General features: G+C 41.2%; 1 protein-coding gene across 5 annotated transcripts in view; it reads right to left on the bottom strand.

The window, feature by feature from the left end:
- PLEKHG1 (pleckstrin homology and RhoGEF domain containing G1) overlaps positions 1-23,910 on the bottom strand; it is a 135,406-nt gene that overhangs the window by 44,137 nt on the left and 67,359 nt on the right. For 3 of the 5 annotated variants that reach the window (XM_082757218.1, XM_082757215.1, XM_082757217.1), the window contains one exon: positions 7,444-7,982. The exons of 1 other annotated variant lie outside the window; for it this stretch is intronic. In XM_082757218.1, the coding sequence (XP_082613344.1) occupies positions 7,444-7,982 (539 nt within the window). The remainder of the gene's footprint in view (positions 1-7,443; positions 7,983-23,910) is intronic. One more of the 5 variants, XM_082757216.1, reaches the window with a different exon arrangement.

The following is a 23,910-nucleotide window of genomic DNA, read 5'->3' as shown; positions in this document are numbered from 1 at the left end:
TCACTGCCACTATCACAATATTTGCTTTGCAGGTAATTTAAATTGCTCATCCAGATTTTCTCAAAGCATTAGGAACCGACTCCTAGTCAGAAAGAACAGTGTAAGTGCTAAAAGTAAACCAATCTGTGTTTATCTACTCTTTAAAGTCATAGCAAGACAAATTTCAAAGAAGGAAGAATCTCACTCTGAACATTCAAATCTGAACTGAATTAAATCTGAACTTTGCATTCTGTATGGGATATGCTCTGCAGCCGGTCCCACCAAGAAGGAGAGCCTGTTTCAAAATCATCATGCTATTAATGAGGAAATTAAAGTAAACTGGTTAAAAATCATGCACCCAACACCTGCGCTCTCTCTTTTGTGCTGGAGATTTAAGACAAATAAATGAAGCATGTCAGCAATCTTTGTCAGATGGACCATACTTGCAAAACAGCAGTGCTTATGCATGCAGCTAAAGTGTTGTTCCCCTGCTTTACAACCACTGATGTCATATATGTCATATGCTAACTTCTGGCCTTAATGAACTTGGGGGGGGGGAGGGCTGGGAACACCATTAATTGTGAGGCCACACATCACTGCTCCCTAAAAAGGATGAAATAAAAATGATGAAAAATTCAGAATGCCATCATTACTACCTGCTGATTACAGTAATGCCTCAAAATTCAGGTTGCTTATACAAGAGGGACCAGTTCATCCTCTCACACCACAGGTAACCTTCTCAGTAGTCTTCAGTAAAGCACTCTGAAACTTCTTGAAGCACTCTGAAACTTCTCATCTACAAAATGCTCAGAAAGGACAGTGCTAATAAGAACCAGTTCTTTTATTTGATGGGTGCCAGAATGCTACAAAACAAAGGTTCTCCTCCAATAACACTTGCAATTTACGTCAGTAATCTGTAGGCACTGTCCTAAGGCATGTAAGTTAGCGGCCTTAATAAAAGAGATTGCAAACAGGGAGATTGAGGATAATGTGGGAACAAACTTTTGCAGCTGCATTAGCTGTATCATGATTCCTACCTGATAAGAGGAATTAAGTTTCTTAGAGCTATGCTATCCAACAACCCAGTGCACAACCCAGCAGCTATACTTCTATTGACACACCGCAAGAAGTGACAATGAGCACACTGCAGTCTTAAGTGTTTTGGTTTTTTGTTTGTTTGCCCCCTTTTTTTTTTTTTTTTTAAACTAATTGCCTGAATTGTAGAAAGAGATATCCTCTAAATGCAGAACAAGGTGGCAGGAAACTTGGAACAATAAAACTCCGATACTGACTTCCTCCCAGCAGAGCCTCCTTGGAGCCTCCTTTGGTGCCACAACACCGTCAGACTTCCAATATTTCCCTTTACAAGGCTTCACCCCATCATGCAAGGAGGATGTAACTTTGTCAAATTTGCTCACCTTGGATAAAGCTTTCTACACCAGAAGCCTGCCTCCTTGCTGAGTTGTTTTAGGCAATTTCAGGAAGAGCATACCCCCAGGCCTTTTTCAGAAAGAACTGAAAGCACACTTTTCTGCTCATGTTGAAAAATTTTGTTGACCTTTCCCCTCTAAGAAGACGAGCACCCCCAGGCTGACTAGCAGGGACATGCAACATCCCCTGGCATTTCAAGGAGGGGCAGTAGCAGATGGGAGCATAATGGAGACTCTGTTTCAGAGTATGGCTTTTGCTGCCATTGTGAAAACCTCCCTGAAGTTGAACATAGATGGAGGGGTGGGGAGTGAAACCCCTCAAATTCATGTTTTCCCAATAGGAACTTTTAGCAAAGATCCTTTGTGTGTTTCAGCTCAGGACTCACTAGCTCTTCATCAGCAACTGCCATTCTTGGATGTTAAAAGCCACATCTGGTTCAGATCTGCTCCTATGAAGAAAGAACAGGAAAAAGATTGTTCCTGTGTCTCAGTGAACCTCTGCAAGTGTTCTGCAACACGGAGAAGCATGCTGTGCAGTTCCAGGCCAGAGGAGACACAGTGGAGTCCTACAGAAAGGTGGGAAGGAGAAAATGGGACTGAAGCCTGATGGACACCAGGAGATGTAGACTGAATATCAGCATAACTTAGAGGGCAGAAAAATTTGGAATGATGAAAATGATGTCAGGAGAAAAGAAAAACCTAGTGAGAAGCTGAGGTATAGACAGAGGAGAACAATGATGGGCCTGGCAAAAAGACTGACAAGCTGTGACAAGCTGTTTGAGAGAGCATCTTCAGATCTGGAAGGGAACTGTGGGGAGAGACCTGGAGGCAGCAGAGACTAAGAACATGGAAAAAAGAAAGATCAAGAAGTGATAAATCACACGAGGAAATGCGACACCATGGACTGATGAGGATGGGATTACACAGAAAAAAATGATGATAGGTGGTTGTGAAGAAGACTACAGGCAGTAGACTGCAGAGAGCAGGACTTTCTGGGTACAAAGGCTTGACTGAGGAGTCTTAATAAATAAATAAATAAATAAAGGAGTCAGGCAACAAACCGCATGGAGAGGAGACAGAAGACAGACTTCAACTAGAAGGGATGATTTAAAATATGTCACATCTGGAGTGAGAATAGAGAAACTCATTCATAAAAATGAAGTCTCCCTGACTTCAGATGCAGTTCAGTATTCCTGAAGCTCAACCTTCATTTGCATCAGATATTTGTGCAATGCACTGACAAATTATACTTTACTCTAGTTACTGGTCTTTATAGATGACAACAACTTTTTAATGGCATTATTTTACTGCTGAGTTCTTATATCACATGGCCGAGTTTCACTGTGAGAGTATATTTAACGTAACATGTCAAATACAGTCATTTTCTACAGTTATTTTATGCCATGTACAAGAGTAGGGGCTTCTAACTTCTGTGAAACACTAATGCAAAGTACCGAATTTTATTATAAACTCAGGGGAAGCATTTTACACAGGAAAAAAAGATGCTGCTTGAGTAAGTAACTCTACTTGAAGTTTATGAGTATTCTAACTCGACTGCTATTTGAAATAGTCAGGCTGGGTCCTGGAGAGGAGAAAGTCTGCAGGTTTTGCCCTGACCAGTACACCTGTCAGCATGACACAAGCAGGAAGCCAAGGTATCCGATTTCTCATCATAAACTTGCCTGAAACACGCTTCAAGCTGTACTAATTCAAAATTGAAATACTCTTAACAGATCATCTGATAGAACACACCAAACAATGTTCAGTCTATCCTTGCTACAATGCTTGCCTGTGCAAGAATCACAGCAGCATTCCTCAAAACAATAATAATTCAACTGCTCTTCCAGGTCACATACAAAATGGTTGTAGTGCTTAGAAAAGCAGTTGTTTTAAAGCATGTCCTGAGGCACAGGGAGCCAAGTAGTGCCCTTATGGCCTCCCCTCACTCATCCTAAACCAATGAAATACTTCAATTTAAAAGCTGGAGAACCTCAGTAGATCTCCAGTATCAGTTAAAGATCACATTAGCCATGTCCTTTGAGGTTAATTTCTACCTGTATCTGACAGTTTGGCACTGTTCAGAAAAAAGACCACCTGGATACTCAAAAGCCAGTCAAAATCTGTGCCTTTTTAATTTACTTTAACCACGTTGGGTCAAAGAAAACATCGAAAGAGGTGAAATTCTGTTTTTCCCCATTCACTCCATAGTCTTTTATGGGGAGCATGCTAACGCTACATGTTCAAAGGATTACACAGGTTGAAAAGATATTCCCTAAAACACTATTGTAGGCTAACTCTTAATGAATGAGCTTCAATAAGATGAACAGTACCAGGATCCTACATGCAATTTCACACCATTCATGTTAATGGGTTGTTTGTGTATGTCTTATACACGTATGTATGACTAACCCTGGAAACCATTTCCAGGCACATCAAGGACACAAAGGTAATCAAGAGCAGTCAGCATGGATTCACCAAGGAGCTGTCATGTTTGACTACCCTGATAACCTCCCATGATGAAAGAACTGGCTTGGTAGACAAGGGGAGAGCAGTGGTTATTGTCAGCCTGGATTCCAGGAGGGTTTTCAACACCATCTCCTGTAAGAGCCTCACAGGCAAGCAGTTGACATGAGTAGACAGCGAGGTGGATTGAGAAGTGGCTGAATGGACAGGCCCAGAGGGCGATCAAAAGCAGAAAGTCTAGTTGGAGGCCAGTAACTAGCAGTGTACCCCAGGGCGCAATACTGAGTCCAGCACCTCTCATATGAGGAAAGGCCTGATCAGCCTGGAGAAGGCTCAGGAGGGATCTCATCAATGCACTAAAATACCTCAAGGGAGGGTGCAAAGGGGACAGTGACGAGCTCTTTTCAGTGGCAGGACAAGAGACAATGGACACAAACTGGAACACAGGAGGCTCCCTCTAAAGATGAGGAAGCACTTCTGGTCATTGTGCAGGTGACCAAGCATTGGCACAGGTTGCCCAGAGAGGTTGTGGAGTCTCCCTCCTTGGAGATCTTCAGAAACTGCCTGGACATTGTTCTGGTCAAGTGGCTCTATGTGGCCCTACCTGAGCAGGGAGTCTGGACCAGATGACCTCCAGAGGTCCCTCCCAAACTCAACTAATCTGTGATTCTGTGTAGCTTTGAGTTGCTCCTTTCACAAGTTAATGTGACTTGCTAGATGGGGCTGAACTCCTCTACCTCTTCATATCTCTTGGCACAACATCACAACTGGATGCATGGATGTATTAAAAAAAAATAAAAATAAAAATAATTGATGGCACATTGCAGGCAAACACGCCTTTCTCTGCACCAACAAGAAATTTAGAGAGTGGGTTTAGAGACTTCAGTTTTAAATCCATCTCAGTTGTAGAGCTGGAACATGTTTCAAAGTGCTGGAAACAACAGTGAGAACACGCTCCTTTTAAGTATATTTCCATTGTCCACAGAGAAGGTAATGTCAGCAAATCCCCATTGCTGGGAGGACAAAAAGCCTGTAGCAACAGCCCTCAGCTGGGGTCAGAGGGCAATTAAAATGGTACCTATTCATTTCTCTCTTTTTGTCCTCATGCCATCCTCAGTCTGACATTATTTCAGTTGCTAGCTCTTTGTACTTGGGTTGCTTTGCTTCTCCAACTATCCAACAAAAAAGGGGAGGGGGGAGAGAAAAACCTCCTTAGTATTTTTAGTCTGCGTACATAAGCTGTTGTATTGCAGTCTGCTGCAAAACTCACTAACTCAATTAAATCACTAGAGTGCTCCAGTTCCACTTAATTCATACTCCCCCCCTAACTTTCCACTTCCTGGGTTTTCCCTTATTTCCTTGTATTGTTTCTCCTCTAATTATTCACTCTCTCCACTTAGCACTGGTTCATTTGCTTGTGCCTTCCTCCAGCAGCTCCCACCTTCATGTTTCCATACATGTCATGGGCAGCACTTGTCCTTCGACCTTCCTCTAGCTCTCCTTTTCCTATTCTTATCCCATTTCCTAACTAGCTGCCAAAACTTGACCCAAGTTTATTTGGAAAATAAGACAGATTGAGCTGCTTCCCTTCATCTTAGTTTGGCTCTGTACCAGTCATCTGGCTGCCAAACTAAATGGCCTCAAGTCACAGACGCCTAGATAATCAAACCCTCAAAGGCTACAGTACTCCTACAGATGTCTGCGGAGGCTTACCACCCTTCTTACAACCACCACCCTTGGATAGGTGAAGCACTGCAGCATTGCTAAGCTAACATGTGGAGAAAGGAATCTTGAGAAACATATACAAAGAGGCTGCTCTGTGACATGCTTCCAGTCACAGCTCTCTCCCCTGAAACCACGTAGAGAACACGCGCAGGCTGAGGTAGCTGGCTCCCCACTGCCCTCACCATTTAGGAAGGTGCTCCTTCCAAGCCCAGGGATTCTGAACACCGTCTGAAACAAAGCCCCACTGCCAACCCCTCCACCTCTCAAATAGGCTGCTAGTGCCATGCAAAGCTTTCAAGATTCTTTATGAGATGATGTAGAAAATGACCTTTGACATTTCACAGGTAAATTCCTCAAGTTCTTTCACAACTTCATTTAATCTACATTTGCTGTAGTGATGCTTCAAGTGTTTCTAGTAAGCATTTTTTTTTTTGGCCTTTCTACTTCTAAATGGCAAATTTGTTTCAATATGTTAATGATAATTTTCCAGTTTCTCAAGTTGTATAGTTTACTGCATAGGAAGACGAACAAGGGGTAAAGTTTCCAAAAACATAGAGGTCATGCCTTGTGAACAGTGACTACACATAGATATTGACTGACTTCTATAGCATATGACAACTTTTAACACTACCAAAATGTAACTTCAAGGTAGAGAAACAGCAACAGCTACAGAAACCAACAAACCTTGCAGAAAAAAGATTTCTTTGTGAGAACTTGGGGAGGGGATAACAAAGTATGCATTTGTTACCATTTGTTACCAAAGCCTTAACCTTTCTTCCTCTTTATTTAAATTTTTCATAATTTGCTGGGCAAGGGGCTGGGATTGAGGGGGATGTCGTCTTCAGCTGACTGATATTTTCTTTTGCAAACCAGCTCATACAGCTATTTAAAGCTATGTATTCTACGAATAGTGCACCAAACATACACCTCCCAAGAAATTCTTCTCTGTGGGTGGTCATAACACACAGGCATGGGTTAAGTACTTGGACTACAAACAATAGCCGAGAGACTTCATTGTCATCTTCAATAACACAAAAGAACATGACTGATGGGCACAGTTGTAAGCACATGGAGTGGCCATAACAATCCACAGAAGGACTCAGCTGTATTTTAGCCCATACTAGAAAGGGAAAATGAAAGATATTGTTGGACTGGGGATTGGACAAAAGCATCACCGCTACTAATACATGCTACAGTCACCACCCATTCAGAACTGATACTAAAGAAAACATAGTTCCCTCATGCAACAGACAAATAATAGGGTTATCCAGCAAATGCACATGCCATATTCAATAATATAGGCCAAGGACTTGGAGCGAACAGACTGCAGCTGTGAGCTGCACAAAAGGGAGACTGACAAGGCAGGAAAGAACTTGCAGAACTAGTATTTGGGGAGTGGGGGTAGGGTGGAAGAATCAAAAAGGGAGACCCTTCAGAAAAAACCTTTAAAGGGCCAAACAGGTTCTCTGCAGTTTGCTTCTTAGTATATATTCCAGGGGGAAAAAGAGCTTTTTTTTTTTTTTTTTGGTAAATAAATGTTACTGCAAAGAATTCATCACTCTTTATTCGCTACTCAACTATCTATACTACTAACTATCACTATATCCTATCAACTGTAGGATATTAATTCTTCATGAACAAGTAATAACAGTTCAGATTTATTTAATCAAATAAAAACTAGAAATAAATAAGAACAACGATGTTACACACACACATTTATAAAGACCCTTGTTTGGGTCACCAGCAAATGCCAGTTCCACTTTCAGGTCCATCTGTTCTGCTGCAAAAGCTAAAGATATTAAATACAGCAGTATGGAACAGTTAGCACACTCATCAAGACTCCTACCTCCACAATGCTTTTCAGGTCCTGCACGTACATCCTCTCTGTTTCCAGAATCTCTTGGACAACTCTGTCTACATAGAGGAGCTTCGGACTGGTGGGCTCCGTCACCAGGGACATTGCACAGTTTTTGCTCACTCCCTTTGGTTCTGCTTTCCTCGTCATGCTGAGCTTTTTTTCCAGGCTCTCCTCAGGATCCTCTTGCTCCACAGGGGTGTTTTTGCATGGCTTGGTGCTGGAAAATCGTCTGGCTGGGACTAGTTCTAGCTTGATGGCACCCGTTTCTTTATCCTGGTTAAACAGGCCCAAGTGACTGTTGGAAACTAAGGTCATCCTGCTTCCAAAGGAACAGTGGCTGTCCCTGGAGGAAGCAGAAGAGGAAGTGGAGCTAAAGCTGACGGGACGGTCACTGTCTGATAGGTCCATGGTTTTTTTTTCACAGCAGCGGAAAGATCTGCTCTCCTGGTGCAAATCTTCCCCTTTTGTCTTGGAGTCAAGGGCCTCTGTCACAGCTGGTAAAACATCAAGAGGTAAGTGGAAGTCATCTAAAAAATAAACAGAAGGAGTGGTCTTACTGTTGGTGCTCCATGTAACTTAATTGTTGGCAACAGACATTTTTAGAGCTTTGCATACAAAATTGAGACAAATCTGTTTTTCCCAAAAGACAACCAGAGCAACATAATTTGGGGATCACGTTTTTAGGTGGTGGGGATCCCCCACAGGAAGCTACTAAATAGGCATTGCATGATTCCAGTTCGTGTATATACCTCTGACACATCCTGTCTTGGCCCCATGTGCTATGGTGCTGGACTTAGTGATAGCACATGCACCGTTCAGGCTCAGCAGAGGAGAGAAATAAGACTCAAAGACTTTCCCTATGGTTAAAAAAAACTCTATTGGGAAGAGACCTTGCTACCCCCAAGCAGTGAGTTGACCATGGCTTGGATGCTTTCAAAAACTCAAGGACTGTGTCATTGATACCAGACAGTACCTTCCATTTTGAACACTGCAAGGCCAACACGGGCAAGCAGAAACTGAAAGCAGTTAGTTATCAATTACCAGCTCTGCAGCTTGTACAAAAACACTAAAACCAGAATGATTTCCCAATGAAAATAACATAGCTTCTGAAAAAAAGAACTCCCACAGGAAACAGTGCTGCCAAATAATTCTGTTTTCTACTGGGAAAATAAGTTTTTCTGAATCTGTACAGCTCAAGCCAGAATATTACCCCTCGTTGAACTGACCCAAAGCTGTTTTTCCTATCAGTGCAATAACAAAGTAAGATGTCTGTCTTCCTGTTGGCACATCAAATCTAGTTTCTTTTTATTGACCATATGCCCTGAAGGACATGGTCCATGATGTAGTGCAGATTTCTCTCTGGACAAGTTGTGTGCCGTGTAGCAATGAGAACCTGTAAAAGCAGCTGCAGATACATCGAATACTTCAAGGTTTTGTTTCAGTAAGAAGCATCTACCCCCAAAAAAACATGTTTCAGACTCAGCAAAAAGCAGTATGTCAGTATTGTGAAAAACAAACTTGTGACAATTTAGAAAGAGAAGCAATACTGAAGCCACCTACACATTGTGAAGCTCAGTCCTTATTTTACACTGGTAACAACTTAATTTTTCAAAAATCATACTGGTGACTAGAACTCCAGAGGGTGGTTTCAGTAAAGAAACCATAAAGCCTTTAAAATAGCAAATTAAGCTCACCTAACCTTTAAGGTGGATCTTCTTAAACTAAAGCAGACTGGTTATGAAATTACAAGGAAAAACCACCCCCCTACACTGACTGGGGCCAGGAGTAGGGGAGGATTTTATTCAGAAAAGAAAAAAAAAAAAAACCACACTATTTATTTAAAAATAAAAAATAAAAGAAATCCAAAACAAACAGACAAAAAAAAAATCCCAAAGAAGAATGTTTGTTTTATTTGGCCTATCTTGAATGCATACGATTTGATTTGTACATAAGTAATTAATACTACCATTTCAGTGACGATGATATTAGCTTTTTGTTACAGAAAAGTACTGCCCTTAAGGTAACACATGGAATTAACAGAGAGTAATTTGCTCATTATATGGGTCAGAAATTGGCCCTTAGACTAAAATCTGATCTGGCACCTCTGTCCTCCTGGTTTTATCTCAAGTCTGAAAAACTACAGCCCTTCTTTAAGTCATGTTCTTCCATTTTTGCAACACAGGATCATATTTTCTTCCTTTTCTTAAATTAAGCAAATGAAGTATAAACTTCAAAATAAAATATAAATCAAAAATATGGAAAGTGTTTTAAACTGAAGAATGCAGTGAAGTTCTCTTGTTTCAAAATCAGTATGGACAAAGATGTTTGCTTTCCTATTGCTTGTGATAAGAAAGTATGCATTTTTGATAAGAATATATTTTTGTTATCAGCTTTGGATCATTTTTCAAGTTCAGTTAGAAAGCATAATGTTACTGTGCAGATGTAAACCCCCTTGAAAAATGCACAGGATAAACAAGATAACAGGGATGCCCTTCCGCTAACTTACTTCAAGATATTTTAACTAAAATTACACGACAAAGAAACACCTGATTAGCCACATTTAGGGGGAAAATAAAGGATTCCTGTTACATTCCATTGCTCCATGCTCTTTTCTTCCCATTTCACTGATATGTTGTCTGCCTCCCAGATAACCTGAAGGCATTAATATATAATATTTGCTTCACAAACACTGTGAGGCTCATTAATACAAAAACCCAACAAAACACAGTTCAGGTCAATGAAACAGATCAGAATAAAAGCAGTTTTGTGTTTTTTGGTTTTTTTTGTTTGTTTGTTTTTGTTTTTGTTTTTGTTTTTTCTCCATAAAACATACTCATAGAAAGAAACATGGGGAGATTCCAACACACCTTAAATAAAGCAACAACAACACAAACTATTTATTTCCTTGTTTAATGACAGTGCCATTGCTTATTAAAAACTAACAAGGAATAGTTGTAACAGTTAAACTGTGCTTGCTCAAACACCTGCATTCTCCCTGACCCTGACAAGCCCCAGGTCCCTGCTAGGCACAGCTAATTAATTACTCACAACACATTTGACTCAAGTTCCTCTGTTTTCAGACAAATTCCTGCATATTTCTATATAAATTACAGCAAGCAAGCTATTTGTTACTTGAAAATCATCTGCTTCGTCCTCAGAGCTTCATCCTAACTACCAGTCTCAAAGTTACTTTTTCCTTTAATTTGTCTTTATTCCGGCTGTAAATTGGGTGTTTGGCTTCTCTGTGAACAGACTTTGCTCAAATCCTGCCACGTTGTCCCTAAGAGAGGCGTTTTGCCAGGCAGAGCACATCAGCTCCAAAGAGCGTCAGGCCCTGCTGGAAGCCCACCTCAGTTCACAAAGCTCAACAGAAAGGCACACCAAGCCCGGCCGGGCATTTTGGCATGACAGTCTACCAGGAAGCAGACTCTCCTCAGCTTTCAGGCCCTGTAACAAACACTGCACACTCTGCTAGTGTCACTCAGAGCTGAGGGATGGGCCCTGGCTCGGCCTAGCCCTGACTTTCCATCTGAGCTACAGGTACCTGTTAAATAGCCACAGCCCTTCCCAACAACACAGCATCTGAACATCTTCCAAGGTTTTGCAAGTTTATCTTTAGAAACGCCTCTGAGGCTAGGCAGAATTACCCCTGTCGTTGAAACCAGTTTCCGAGAGTTGAGATGATTTCTCCAGTCACAACCCCATCAGAAAACGCAGAAACTGAATCCCGTTCGTTGCTGCAGTCCCATGCCCATCCTTCTCTTTTTCAGGGTTTGGATTTGGCTTTTCAGAACCCTGGTCCAGTTTTAACATAAAATAACTTCACTCTTCTGCCAACTGCCTGAATTCTGCATATCCTGGCTGCTGAAAACCTCACAGATAAATTAATGCAGGGGGAACAGCCTCCCCCAAAACTGATCTCGCTGTGTCACAGCTGAGACAGCTGCCCTCTACTGCCTGTGCCTTTGAAAACACTGTAGCCTCTTACAAATTTCTCTCTGACACAAACTTGTCATTATGAAAAGCAAATTCACCTCTCAGATAGCCCGCAGGACTGATTTATAAGGCTCTACAGCCCCCCTGCATCCACACACACACACCCCCCTTTTCCCCTGATTTCACAGCACCACCAGCAGCCAGCTGCATTGGGCTGCAGACGAGCTGTGCAGTTCCAGCTATCGGCACATCTCCTGCAAAGGACACACTCTGAGCAGGGCTTGTGCTCCCTGACCCACATCTGGCCGGGTCACCACGTTTTTGTTTGGCGTTCCTTTGTCTACTGGGCCTTTTCAATGACGAGCCAAACTAATATTGAGAACTTTTGTGAGTTGTGAATAATGGTATTTAACTCAGTCTGGGGAGGAAAAAAAAAAATCTTAAATTTGCATACTTTAATTAACGAATAACAGTAATGACTTGTTAGTTCAGTGCTGAAAGGAGGATAATTGCACATTTGTCCGGACTCACAAGGAAACACGCTCCCCGAACAAAGTCGTTTCTTGTTTGTGCCTTTGCATGAATCCAGCTAGCCTTCCCCTGGACCTGCAGACCTCCCTGTTCCCCTCCGTCCCCTGCACCCCACTGACAAACAGACAGACAGAGACACACACGCGCGCGCACACACACACACAGTGCATGCTAGCATGACACGACCCCAAAGCTCTCCCAAGCAAGAACCACAACTTGTGCTTACCCTACAGTGGTGCAGGGGCAAGAAACACAGCATTTCACCCCAACAGGCAACTGCAGTAGTAGTTTCGACATTGAAGCCACATGCAAAACAAATCTTTTAGCGTATCTAATGCTTTCAGCATGCGATCATAAACAAATGCCCAGAGAAACATGCAAACTTCTATCACTTGCTTTTCTTTAACATATACCTCCTGCCTGTAACTACAGTCAGAGTAATGACAAATGATTTGCCATTATCTCCACAGCCCTGGCTACTCTAGGACATGCAAGATAAAGCACTCTAAGTCAATTTTGTATTTAAATACAAAGATCCGCAAGCCCTGTCTAAATATAGGTGTTTATTCCTTCATGTTGTTTACTGCATATGACATCTTAAGATACAGTGCATGACTAAGAACTCACAAGTCAATTTATATTCATAATTAGTATTGTTGTTGCCTTTCTCCCAGCATGAAAAAGGGCACCAAAGATGTTATCTGCAAAGTCAACATTACCAGAAATTACAGGCTTCACATCCTCTGGAAGTTCAGCTAAATAAAAGTGATGAGACTACAAGAATCCTTTCCTGTATTTTCTTTGAAATAGCTGCTTATTTCAAAGAAACCATTTATATTGTAGACACAATTAAGCAGAACTGTTTACAGCAATTTCTACATTTAGCATTAAGTTCAAATGCAGCAGTGCAATTTAGAAACATAAATGTTATACAGCTGCCTGACTGAGAAAGATTAAAATACATTCACTACAATGATTCCAATACGATCTTAAGCACACTCCCCATATCCTCTCTGAGTTGAATACTACACAAGTGAAGGTCAGCAGATTACTAGTTACTAACTTCTGAATATGAACATGTCACTTCTAAGACTAATACCCTCTGTGAACAAAGCCACATTAGAGACTTAACAATATTTGCAGGATTAGATCTCTTGAGATTATGAATTCAGTATGAACTGTCACGAACAATACATTGCCAAGTACTTTAACTGAACTTTGAGCAACAGAAATCCCATTTATTAGCAATCTTACAACAAGGAAAAAAAGCCATCAGCTAATGTGTCTCTGTCTGTCAAGCCGCCTAGAGCAGCGCCTGCAACGCTTAGAGCAGAATAGCCTCTGTCAGAACCAAGCCCGCTAATGCCCGAGAACATTATTGCAAGGGAAAATCCTCTGCGACAGTATCTCACCACTGAGGAATGTCTCTGGCTCCCCGCACAGAGAACGAACAAGTCCTCTCTATTTTTCAAATCCTCACAGAACAACCCACGACCTACCTGTGCAGCGGGGAATAAATGCACGCTCTGCCTTCAGCTGTTCCCAAATTACCTCACTGGGCACTCAGGTAAAATGAGAAGCACTTACTAGTCCGTACAGCTCCTTCGCCAGAAATATTGCATGAGTCAGCTTTTATCTATCAAAACCCTAAACACAAAGGCTTTACAGAAACCTGATTCACAACTTTCTCACTGCCTTTTTCCCAGTGCACCGAGAGTCTTCAGCATCGCTAAGAGCCTTAAATGAAACATTACATCATTCGATTCAGGGACAGGACAATGGGCATCGCTGTGGGTAACTTTGAAACGCACACTTCACTGAGCAACACCCAGTAACTTCCATTTTTCCGGGCACAAAGCTGTAAAAATAGCGAATAGAGCCCATGGTTCCATGGCATTTCTTACGCTTTGACCCCTTGATTCGCCGACAATATTGATAAGCATGCAAAGCAAATAAATAACCTGCTGGCATTGTGAAATTCCTGTATTTATATTAGAAACTCCCATGAACCTGCAACGCTAATTAAAAGGGATCGTTCTAGACCCTATTCTGCCTTTACATAAACAGGAACAGGCTTTTACAGTGTGTTTGCAAAACTTCAGTGTTTTTTAAAGGGACAGGGGAGAGACTTTCAGAAGAAAATGTGAATGCTGAGCCACCAAATGCTTCGTGCTAAATCACAATGAAGCAAAATAAAAGAGAAAGGACTTTTGAAGGGAAGGGGACAATGAGAGGACAAATGGGAGGGAAAAGTTAAAATTAGAGAAAAGGAGAAAAATGGGTGTAGAAGGAAGAAAACAAGTGTATGTAGGGATAAGAAAGGAACAGGGATGCAAGCAAGAAAGATGAGACAGACAGAAAGAAGGTTTATCAGAAAACCTTGCTTGGTTGCTTGGTGCCTGCACGTCCTGTGGTCCAAGTCACTCCCCAAATCACTGGGCTGGGTAACCAGGAAAAAAAACCAACAAAACAACAGCGTATGATGCCTGTCTGGACATTGATAGCACTAACTTACCTAGAAAAACAAAGAAACTATCGATCCAGAGATGAACTATTCCTGTGCATCTTAAAGCAGGGCTGGGTGCAGTTGTTGTGTGCGTGACAGGGGCGAGAGTTTGACAATTCAATTCAGCCCCAGTCCTACTCCTCGCACACCAGTGCTAACAGGTGGGAAAGCTGATGATGGCTCCTCTGCCCAGGAACTCTTCTGGCCCTTGGAGGGGGTGGTGGCATTTCCAGCTTGGAGCTGGGAGGCAAAGGAAGTCAGAAGAGTTCCCAGCTGCTGACACCACTTCCCAAGTGTGCTCTCCCAGCTGCATGCTCAACCCGAACCCACAAAGAGCTACTCTAATCTTTAAAACCACACTTCACATTCACTCCCTCACTCCTTACATGCAACATGGCCTCGACTTCACTTTGAGCTTTCCTGAAGAGTGTATTCATTGAACAACACCCTTGCAGCAGGAAGCTGGGGGTAGAAAAGGGAAGTGAAGATGGCCTTGAGGCCGTTCACAGAGCCGTGAAACACTTTGATCTCAACATCCGGGCTGCCAGGGTGAAGTCCCATTTACCCAGGCTTAAAGATCAGCTGTTTACAACCCACTGCCTCGCTGCCGCCAGGGATCTTTGAGACATGCTCTCTCTCAAATATATTCTCCTGTAGTTTTTGAGGGTTTTTCTAACATATGCATATTTACATTAAAAGATATACATGCACACTCCCAATTTTTGCAAGACATGAGTAATACTTCAGACAGGTCACCATGTATCTGCAAATCCTGGACACGTTCACTGGCATAGGAAGTCCAACACCAGCCCCAGTGTCCTCATCACACATGCACGCAGACCACAGCACCCTTGGTCAAATAACCCAAATGTGGCAAACACACCGAACATTTGCTGTACTTCAACATTCACGCACATTTTTGTCAGAAGCCAAAAATTCACTTCCCTGAACCTCTGCTTCCCTCACACGTGGTGCCCGCCTTGCCCATGGAACTTTTAGCACTTCTGAAGGAGGTTTCATATAACCCTTGGGCAGATCTGTACAGCATCAATGAGATGCAGGTCATTGCTTGGTCACTTCTATGAGCTACTGCCCTGTTACACACAAGCAGTACCAGCAAAGCAAAAATGCTCTGTCATTTAGCAATGACAAACCTCCTGAATTCCAAAGGCTCGAATCAAGCTCAGCAATGGGCCAACCAAGAGGCAGCCAGCAATAGAGAGCTTCCCACGTTTGCCTCAGTGGGCTAGGTGCAAGGTCCTTACACTGTTCTGCTTTGTTCTTTCCTCTCTATGCATCCACATTTGGCCTTGGCTCCCATCCCCACATTATGCCAGCAAAAGTTTACCCCACACGTGAAGATTTCCCAAGGAATTCCCCCAATGCATCCCTTTAAAGATGTGTAGCACTGAGATCTGTCAGTGCAGAATACCAGCAACTCAAAGCATTTTGTTTTTAATGTGCATTGCCAATAAAAGAGTACATAGATGTGCCAGAAAAACAATGTTTTCGCCTCACTTCTCCTTATTTTCTGTCGTTTCATATCTCTTGGATTTGGCTTCTGCTTATCTGCAGTATCTTCCAGGAGCTGGCATCCTGCTCATTTCTCTGCCCTGTCTCCTCCTCCCTCTCGCTGCCCGCAGAGTGCCATAGACTGCATTATTAATGCATCAAGGATGAAGAGCTGAGAAAGGTGACCTGTTTTTGTTTTGGAATAAAGCCGTGATGTTTCTAAACTTAAACATTACATGGAGTTTAGAGAGGTTAGGAATGATGTTATTCTGTAATTGCCAGTTGGCTAAGGATTTACTGAAGAAATAAGTTATTCTCAGCAAAACTCAGGGAAAAAAAAAAAAAAAAAAAAAAAAGGAAAAAAAAAACCACCATAACTCAACCACAGGGTACATTCAGGCTTAAGGACAAATTGACATCTTCACTGAAAGTGCAATGTAATGTATTAATAACTCTCTGCAATGCAGTAGATATTTGGTCTGTATACAGTGCTGCAGAGACACCTAGAAAAAGGAACAGTCCACCACGTGCTGCTGAGGTACTGCAACACAAACAGGGCATATGGATCCAGTGCTCCATTTATAGGCCTTTTAAAAGGATTATTTTCCATCTCCTTGTGAACTTTGGAGGTCCACAAGGAGATGAAAAAAAAAGGCCCATTTATGTAAGTAAATCAGCAAGTAAGATTAAATGAAAACTCAGTGAAGACATGTTGATATGAGCGCATATGTAGGAATAAACACACAGTTCTTATATCTACCATGGATGATAATGCAATCAAGGCTTTCTTCTCTGTCCGTACTGGTATTTATGGAAGACTAAACAGTAAGTGTTCAATGTGCTGCTGCCTGAATTTTAAAGCATTTTTACATTCAGATGTCCACACCACAACCAGAATGAAAATCCACACGTGCTCTTCTTTCTGCACAGCATCACACTGGATTAGGCCTTGCTGCTGCCACAATACTATGCCTCTATCATACACTACACCACTGTAAGAGTGTTTGGACATCAGGTCTGTTTTATACTTCTTCCTGGATCAGTCTACTGCTCCCAGCAAATGCCCCATCATGCCAAATGCTAAGGGCAGTTTCCAACTTATCTAACTGAGCTGAAGTTCACCTTCAGAGCCTGCTGCAGCACAAGCACACTGGGGTTCTTGGCTAGTCATCCCTACACAGCACAACATGCTGGTTGCTTTACCAAGAACATTGTGAAGTTTTTAAGATGAAAAATGTTAAATACCTTGCAGTAAGCAAATAAACTTCACAGAGGGATGCACAGTTGCAGTAAAAGAAATGACAGCATCTAGGGATTATTTTAATAGTCACAGTCAAAAATTTAATTGTGTGACCACAGAAAAGGAATCTTGATACTACTAATCTCTTACAATTTAACACAAACTCATAACTACAATATCTAGCAAAAAACGACCAGTTCTTTAAAACTCATTTTAACAGATTGTTGTTGACTTCTGCCACTAATTTTTTGTTGACTTCTAAACATTTAGATTGAAAATGTCTTTAAAAAAGGCAAACAAATGAATAAAAAAACACATTTTGTAAAAGCCAGATCTTTGAAATAGCTCATCTCCTTAATTCTAAATAAAAGTGAATTTCAGAAACTTTAAAGACTTGGTATTTTCCTTTAAATCCAGCAAAAGGACTTCTTCGATTTGTTTTTGAATTGGAGACACTTACTGGAACCTCCTCTGCACCTCAGGAAGTTTAGCAACTGGAATTTTGAAACAGAACTGTAATAAAAACACTGGGCTCATGCTAACAGATGTTTGCATTTACAGTAAAATAAAACCTTTCCTTTGGGTTTCCTCTCTTCAACAAAGCTAAAAGCTACAGAAAGAAGCATTCATGTTTATTTCTTGAGGAGAGAAATCCTTACACTCTGCCCATGCTGAAATTAAGAGACACTGACGGACAGTGTCCACCACAGGCTGGCTCTGCCCTTTCAATTAATCAGTCATTTTCTTTTGCCCACTCTATTAAAATGCAACAACAGGTCTTAATTTTAAGGTGGTATTATAACAGTAAGCAAATAGCTCTTTGAAAACCCTAATTCAATAGGAATGTCTTCAACTTGATAAATGACTGGAACAGATTTTTGCAACATACAGTAATGGTATTTTAAAATCTTGCAGCACTTTAAATGAAAATAAATAAATAAAAAGAACCCAAATAGGCGTTCAAGTTCAAAGCAGTAGTGTACCACAGTTCCTCCTACTCTGTTGCTTTCATAGCTAAGAATGGTTTTTCATGTCAATAAGGTCCAGAAGACTCAGACTGCCAAATGACAACAAACCAACTGGTCACAGCAGTAACTCGCGACCTCTCATTACTGCCATATACAAGAGACCTGTAACAGTGCAGTCACACCCAACAGTCATTTTTTTGCTTGTTTGTTTTCTACCGATGATCCTTTTACATCCAGACCTGTTGTATACCTTGTTTTGGTCCTCCCCTACCATATTGTCATTCAACTATAAGGTATCTCTGTGAAAGCCACTCTAGCAGAGCCAGCTTTTGATGAAGTGGCTTAACAATACTTTCAGTGATGCTTTAAGGCAATATTGCAGTGTGCTGCTCCCTGCTACTCTTTAGCTGCTACTTCATGAAGAGAAGCCATTAACACCAAAATTCCTTTCTCAAACAAGCAATTCTTTCCCTAGGACTTCTGTGTGCAAGAAGCGAAGCAAGAATTGAGGTGATATGAGATCCCTGCAGTGTCAGTGTCCCACTGCAGTGCAGCCACTGCACCCACGTACAGATGGTGCTAATGCCTGCAGCATTCACTGACGCATCGGCAGCCAAGATTAGCAGTGCCAACAGTCACACACTTCCGAAGCCACAGGGCAAGAAACAAACAGATTAGAGGCTTGGACTTGTCTAGTGTGAATATTTAGTGCATAATTCACAATGACCGACTCATTGAGTCATAAGACTTTCTCTGCACTTTCTTCTTAATAAAACAATGTAATGCTTAATTTGAACCAGAAAGGCAGTCAGTTTATTAAAAGCTACATGTATTACAGAGCAGCCCACATGCCTTCTTCACTAATTCCTACAGAAAAATAAGGACTAGACTTAAAAGTTTGAATTCTCTAACATTCAGAGCTATTTCAATTGATCTTCATTGATCACTGTACAGGAAAAGTCAGTGAAACGGGGTGTTCAAATTTGTACTGACCATTTGATTTATTATGCCTTTTTTTTTTTTTTTTTTTTTTTTGCCTCCTCAGAGGAACAAAACCTGACAAACAGGAAAGAGGCATAAAATCTCATTTGTAAAAGGGTACCACTACATGTCTTATAGCAAGATAAGGTAAATTGAAAACATTCATGAGAAGACATGAGATAACTGCCTGCCACTACCCTTCTGCTTGCCTTACTTTTACACTTATAGTCAATGCCACATTGCCTCTCTCTTACAGTCTCAAACACACTTTTACCCTGGCCAGTTTTCAGACTGCAGGTAACTCCAATCAACATCTAACACCGTCTGTGTGGCCCAAACAGCCAGCAGTGGTCAGTACACAGTTCAGATTTGCCTTTTCAGTTCTCAGGTCAGATAGAGAGAAGGGAGAAACTTAGACTCCTACTCAAACCTTCTTAATGCAGCAAATCAGAGTTGTTTTTCTCAGGTTTCTCCTTCACACTGTATCTTTCTTCCAGACAAGGACATTTAATCCCACTGTCTTTCTTGTTGTTTGGGTTTTCCACTTGCTCATTTTCTGTGAGAAACAAGTAGCAAATCCCTCTGTTTAAATATTCAGTTGGGCTCCAAATCAAAATCTCAAAACCAAAACTCACAGCTCAGGCTTTGAGAAACTTTGCCAGAAAGGTAAATACCATGACCCAGAAACACTGAAGGCAGGAGGCAGAGCATTTGAGCACATATTACAGCATTGTTGTAACTGCGGAGTTTTCTGAACAAGCCATGCAAGAAAACAATTCGTTTTGTTGCTCTTCCTTTTATACCATCACGGGTTTCTCAACTCCATAGCCCTTACACATGGGAACTTACCAGGTAATTCAGTGCCCGGCCTCATCTTTAGGAGCCATTCTGACTCATAGCCCCTGTTTATTTTTTTTTTTAAAAAACCTCACCCAATAAAACATTCATTTTCCTCCAAGACCAAAACGTCACCATCAAGCTGTAAATCTTCGATGAGCTATCTTCTGTCACATTCAGCACGAAAGGGCTGGTAGGGCAGCCGGGGAGGGTGAAGAGGCTGAGCTCCACACTTCTCCCAGCGGAGCAGGATGCAAGCGGGTCTCCCCGCTCCTGCCTGGATTTCCATGGTCAAACAAAGCTGCACATTCACTACTGAGTGCTGGGGCTCACCATAAGGCTGAAAGGCCACTGCACAGCTATTATTCCACCACGTTCAGCCTGTTACCACAGCTATTAGCTGGCATTCTCACTTTTCAAATCCCCATCTCTTTGGAAACCCTGACTACCATTATTTTACTACAAAGAGGCACAGGTTGAAAGAGCAGTAGCTGGGCCTTCTCCTACTCTCCCCCTTTTGCATGACCTATAATGTATTCCTCCCAGAGGAAGGGTTTCAGTAAGGAGCATCTCACTTCTATAGGTATTCAGAAATTATGTAGCTATTAAAATGCATTATTAACAAAGATTTTGGCAAAAGATTTCTGAAGTTTGTATAACTTCAATCAGTAACAGATGATCAAAAATAACTCTTTAGTAAGACACTTGTACTGAATCAGGGCTTGCAAATAATTTCTTCATTAACTTTATTTAGTGAAAAGGGATGGTGGCTCTCCTCCACATCATTTTTCTTCTTTTACATCAGTTTCTATATACAGCCACAGATGATATCAGTTATACTTGTTTCTGCATCCAAAAACATTTATCTCACTATCCATTATGCCGCAGAAATGGTTACATTCTTCCCCAGGACAATTTGAATGAGGAGAGTAAACCAGACCCCTTTTGCAACTGATCAGCATCACTTAACAAAGCACCAAAAGATATTAAAAAATCCACTCCATTTTTTTCAATGAATACATGTTCTTTATAATCTAAACTAAAGGACTTGAAACATTTTAAACTTCTAAACTATGCACAAATCCTGCCAATTACAAGTTAATTGCAAGATAGTCCAAAGCTTAGAAAAACAATCTGGGGGAAACATTCCCCTCCAATGAAATTAGAGCAAAATTCTTTGAAAACAATGTCAAAGGCTGAAGGCCTGAGCACCAAACAATGAATCAAACTGACTGCGGTCATACTGCTGCCTTTCACAGGGCAGTAGTTGTAGCTGACTGCAGCTCAGAAAAAAGGAACACAAAAAACTGGAAGAACTCCATGGCTACCCTGTGTCATTCACATGTACACTGATGGATGGAGGAGAAGTTCCCAAGCTGGTCTCCACTGTTAGGAGATCTCAATGACAGAGTTAGAGAGACAGTGGAGTCACAGCTGCTAAAAGCACCTCTTTACAAGCACAGCCCACTACCACTGGAAGTACCAAGAAGGGGTTTCAACATCGATGTCCCCCTGTGCCCTTCAACGAACAACAACATAAATCCATTTTAAGGAATTGAAGATAGACATTGACACAAACCGCGTTCCTGAAGTATGACATCTTGCTCACCAGAAGGGTGTGCAAACACTAAGCCAGTTTAGCCACATTAAATGTATGCTTATTTCGCTATATATGTTTTATTTATAATTTATTCATGCCTAGGGAAGAAAGGGTCTTGTGTTAGGAAAATGCTTAGGAGAAACTTTTGAAGCTTGGGATTTGTACAATTTGTTGTTAATATTTTTGCATCTGCCAATAACTCTGTCTTGGAAGAATACCACACAGACAGGAATGTGTGAGGATGGAAGCACCTTGACGTCCTGGGCACTCCACATACTCTTAACCTGTCGCCATTGTCAATTTATAGGATTTTGAGTTGTGGTTTTCTGTTTTATTGATTTTATTATTTTATTGATTGCATGCTAGCATAGCATATCTAGGGATGTGAGCAAAACAATTATCATTAGGATTTACCAGAGCTCTTACAGCAGGAACCATGGGATTTTGTTTGTTATCAGCTTCTCTGTACCCTGAAAAGGATATTTTGAACTTCAAGTCCCACCATGTCAGCACTTCATCTCTAACATCCAGAGGTGGCAAGAAGCATATTTAAGATAAAGGACTTGATAATCAACATTAGCAAACAGGAAAACAATTATGGAGTATGCACTGAGTGTGTTACACTGGGGCCCACCATTTTCCCCCAGTATTGACATTCCTTTCTCTTATGTTTACTTTTCTCTTTTCAGACTAACACAGCTTAAGAACATATCACTGATACTGGTAGTTAAGCTTTGAGACTAATATTACTCTATACATAGCGATGTAGCTAGGAATCCTTCCTTATCGATCCCATTGACCCCTCCATTTATCCTGTGTTACAGAGATGACAGGACATTGGAAGTGATAGCTTCCAATACTGTTAGTTTAAATGAAGGTAATTCATTAGGCACCTCCACATCCTCATCTGAACTAGATTCATTTTTAGAAAATCTTCAGATGTGTCAAAGTGGAACTGAAGGGATATACATGCTGCATATCAGGGTTTTCAGATTTCCAAAGTGTGCAGCCATTTTCCCATGTGAGTTTTAAGGAAATATTTATTGCATTTATTAAGAAACTGGAAAAGCCATCCCACAAATACTAAAAAAAAATTTTACATCCCTTTACTAACTAGGTATCAGTAGCCCAAGTTTTAAGTTTACTTACTTAAGAAACAAGCTGTTCTTTGTCACTGGGATTTAAAGCATCAATCATGTGCTAGGCCACCTAAAAAGTTCAGTTGATATTCCATTACTGTTTATACCTAAAAGTTTAAAATTAAATAAACCATTTCTGAGAAAGGAGTTATATTCTAACCTGTCATAAAAAATAAATGAATTTGGCACATTTTCTCCACACATGTAAGTCATGAGCTCTTAATATGAGAGATTTACTCTTTTCCATCCTCAGAACATGAGTTGATGCAGGAGTGTAAAGCCTTACTTCAGCTAATACTCTGGAGTCCACCTTGTGAATTCGGTTAGACAAAAAGTTATAAAAAATGAACAATAACCCACAGTGAACAAAAATGTTATCATCTGCACTTCTCCAGGCTATCTGATACCATTACTTAGTTATGTGTATTCTTGACTGGAAAGCTGATGCTGATTGCATGGAAGCTATTTCATAGGATTTTAAGAAATATGAGTAAAGCAGCACAGCGAAGGCAGAGGTTACGCGTAATAAAGTCTTAGCATTGCAGTTACCCTGGTAACTTTGACTGTCCTCTTGCCTAAGCTTCTACATCTCATCAAGGCATTTAGGGCCAAATATAAAACAGTCCTTTGCTGAGGGTTTCCACATTTCATGTCCCTTGTCAATGCTAAGTACTCAAGACTTCAAGCAAGGGGAAGCTGAAGGAGAACGGTAGCTTTAGAGAACAGGTCCTTGAGCCAGACATTTAGCTTCTGAAAACCGTAACTCATTGATTTTAACAGACTACAAAAAAAAATTTAAAAAATAGTTACTCCATACAGAACGCAATGCACACCCTAATTTCCATCTGCCATAGCTCTTCACAGTTGTTTTTTTAGGAACACCACTATATGTACCTTCATTAGGCAGAACCCTGAAGAGGCTGTGAACCATTTTGATATCACAAAAGTCTGTCTAGACGTAGAAATGAATTCAGATACAAGGCAGTGCTCAACTTTCTCCATCACAGCAGCCCAAAAGTAACACTGTAGTTTCTGCCAGTGCCCTAGAGCTAGCACAAGACTGGCTCTCCTCCAGCACAGCCAGCTAGTAACTAGTGAGCCCAGAGTCAGGAACAGGATTAATGTCCATTTGGGTACTTCTGCTGCAGCAGACAGATTCTTATCTTCTCTGAAACTTAGCTTGAAAGCTATCTTGCACACATTTA

This window comes from Aythya marila, assembly GCF_965140915.1.
Source record: "Aythya marila genome assembly, chromosome: 3".
Taxonomy (NCBI): domain Eukaryota; kingdom Metazoa; phylum Chordata; class Aves; order Anseriformes; family Anatidae; genus Aythya; species Aythya marila.
Note: the sequence above shows the minus strand (reverse complement) of the source record. Positions and strands in the feature narration are given on the sequence as shown.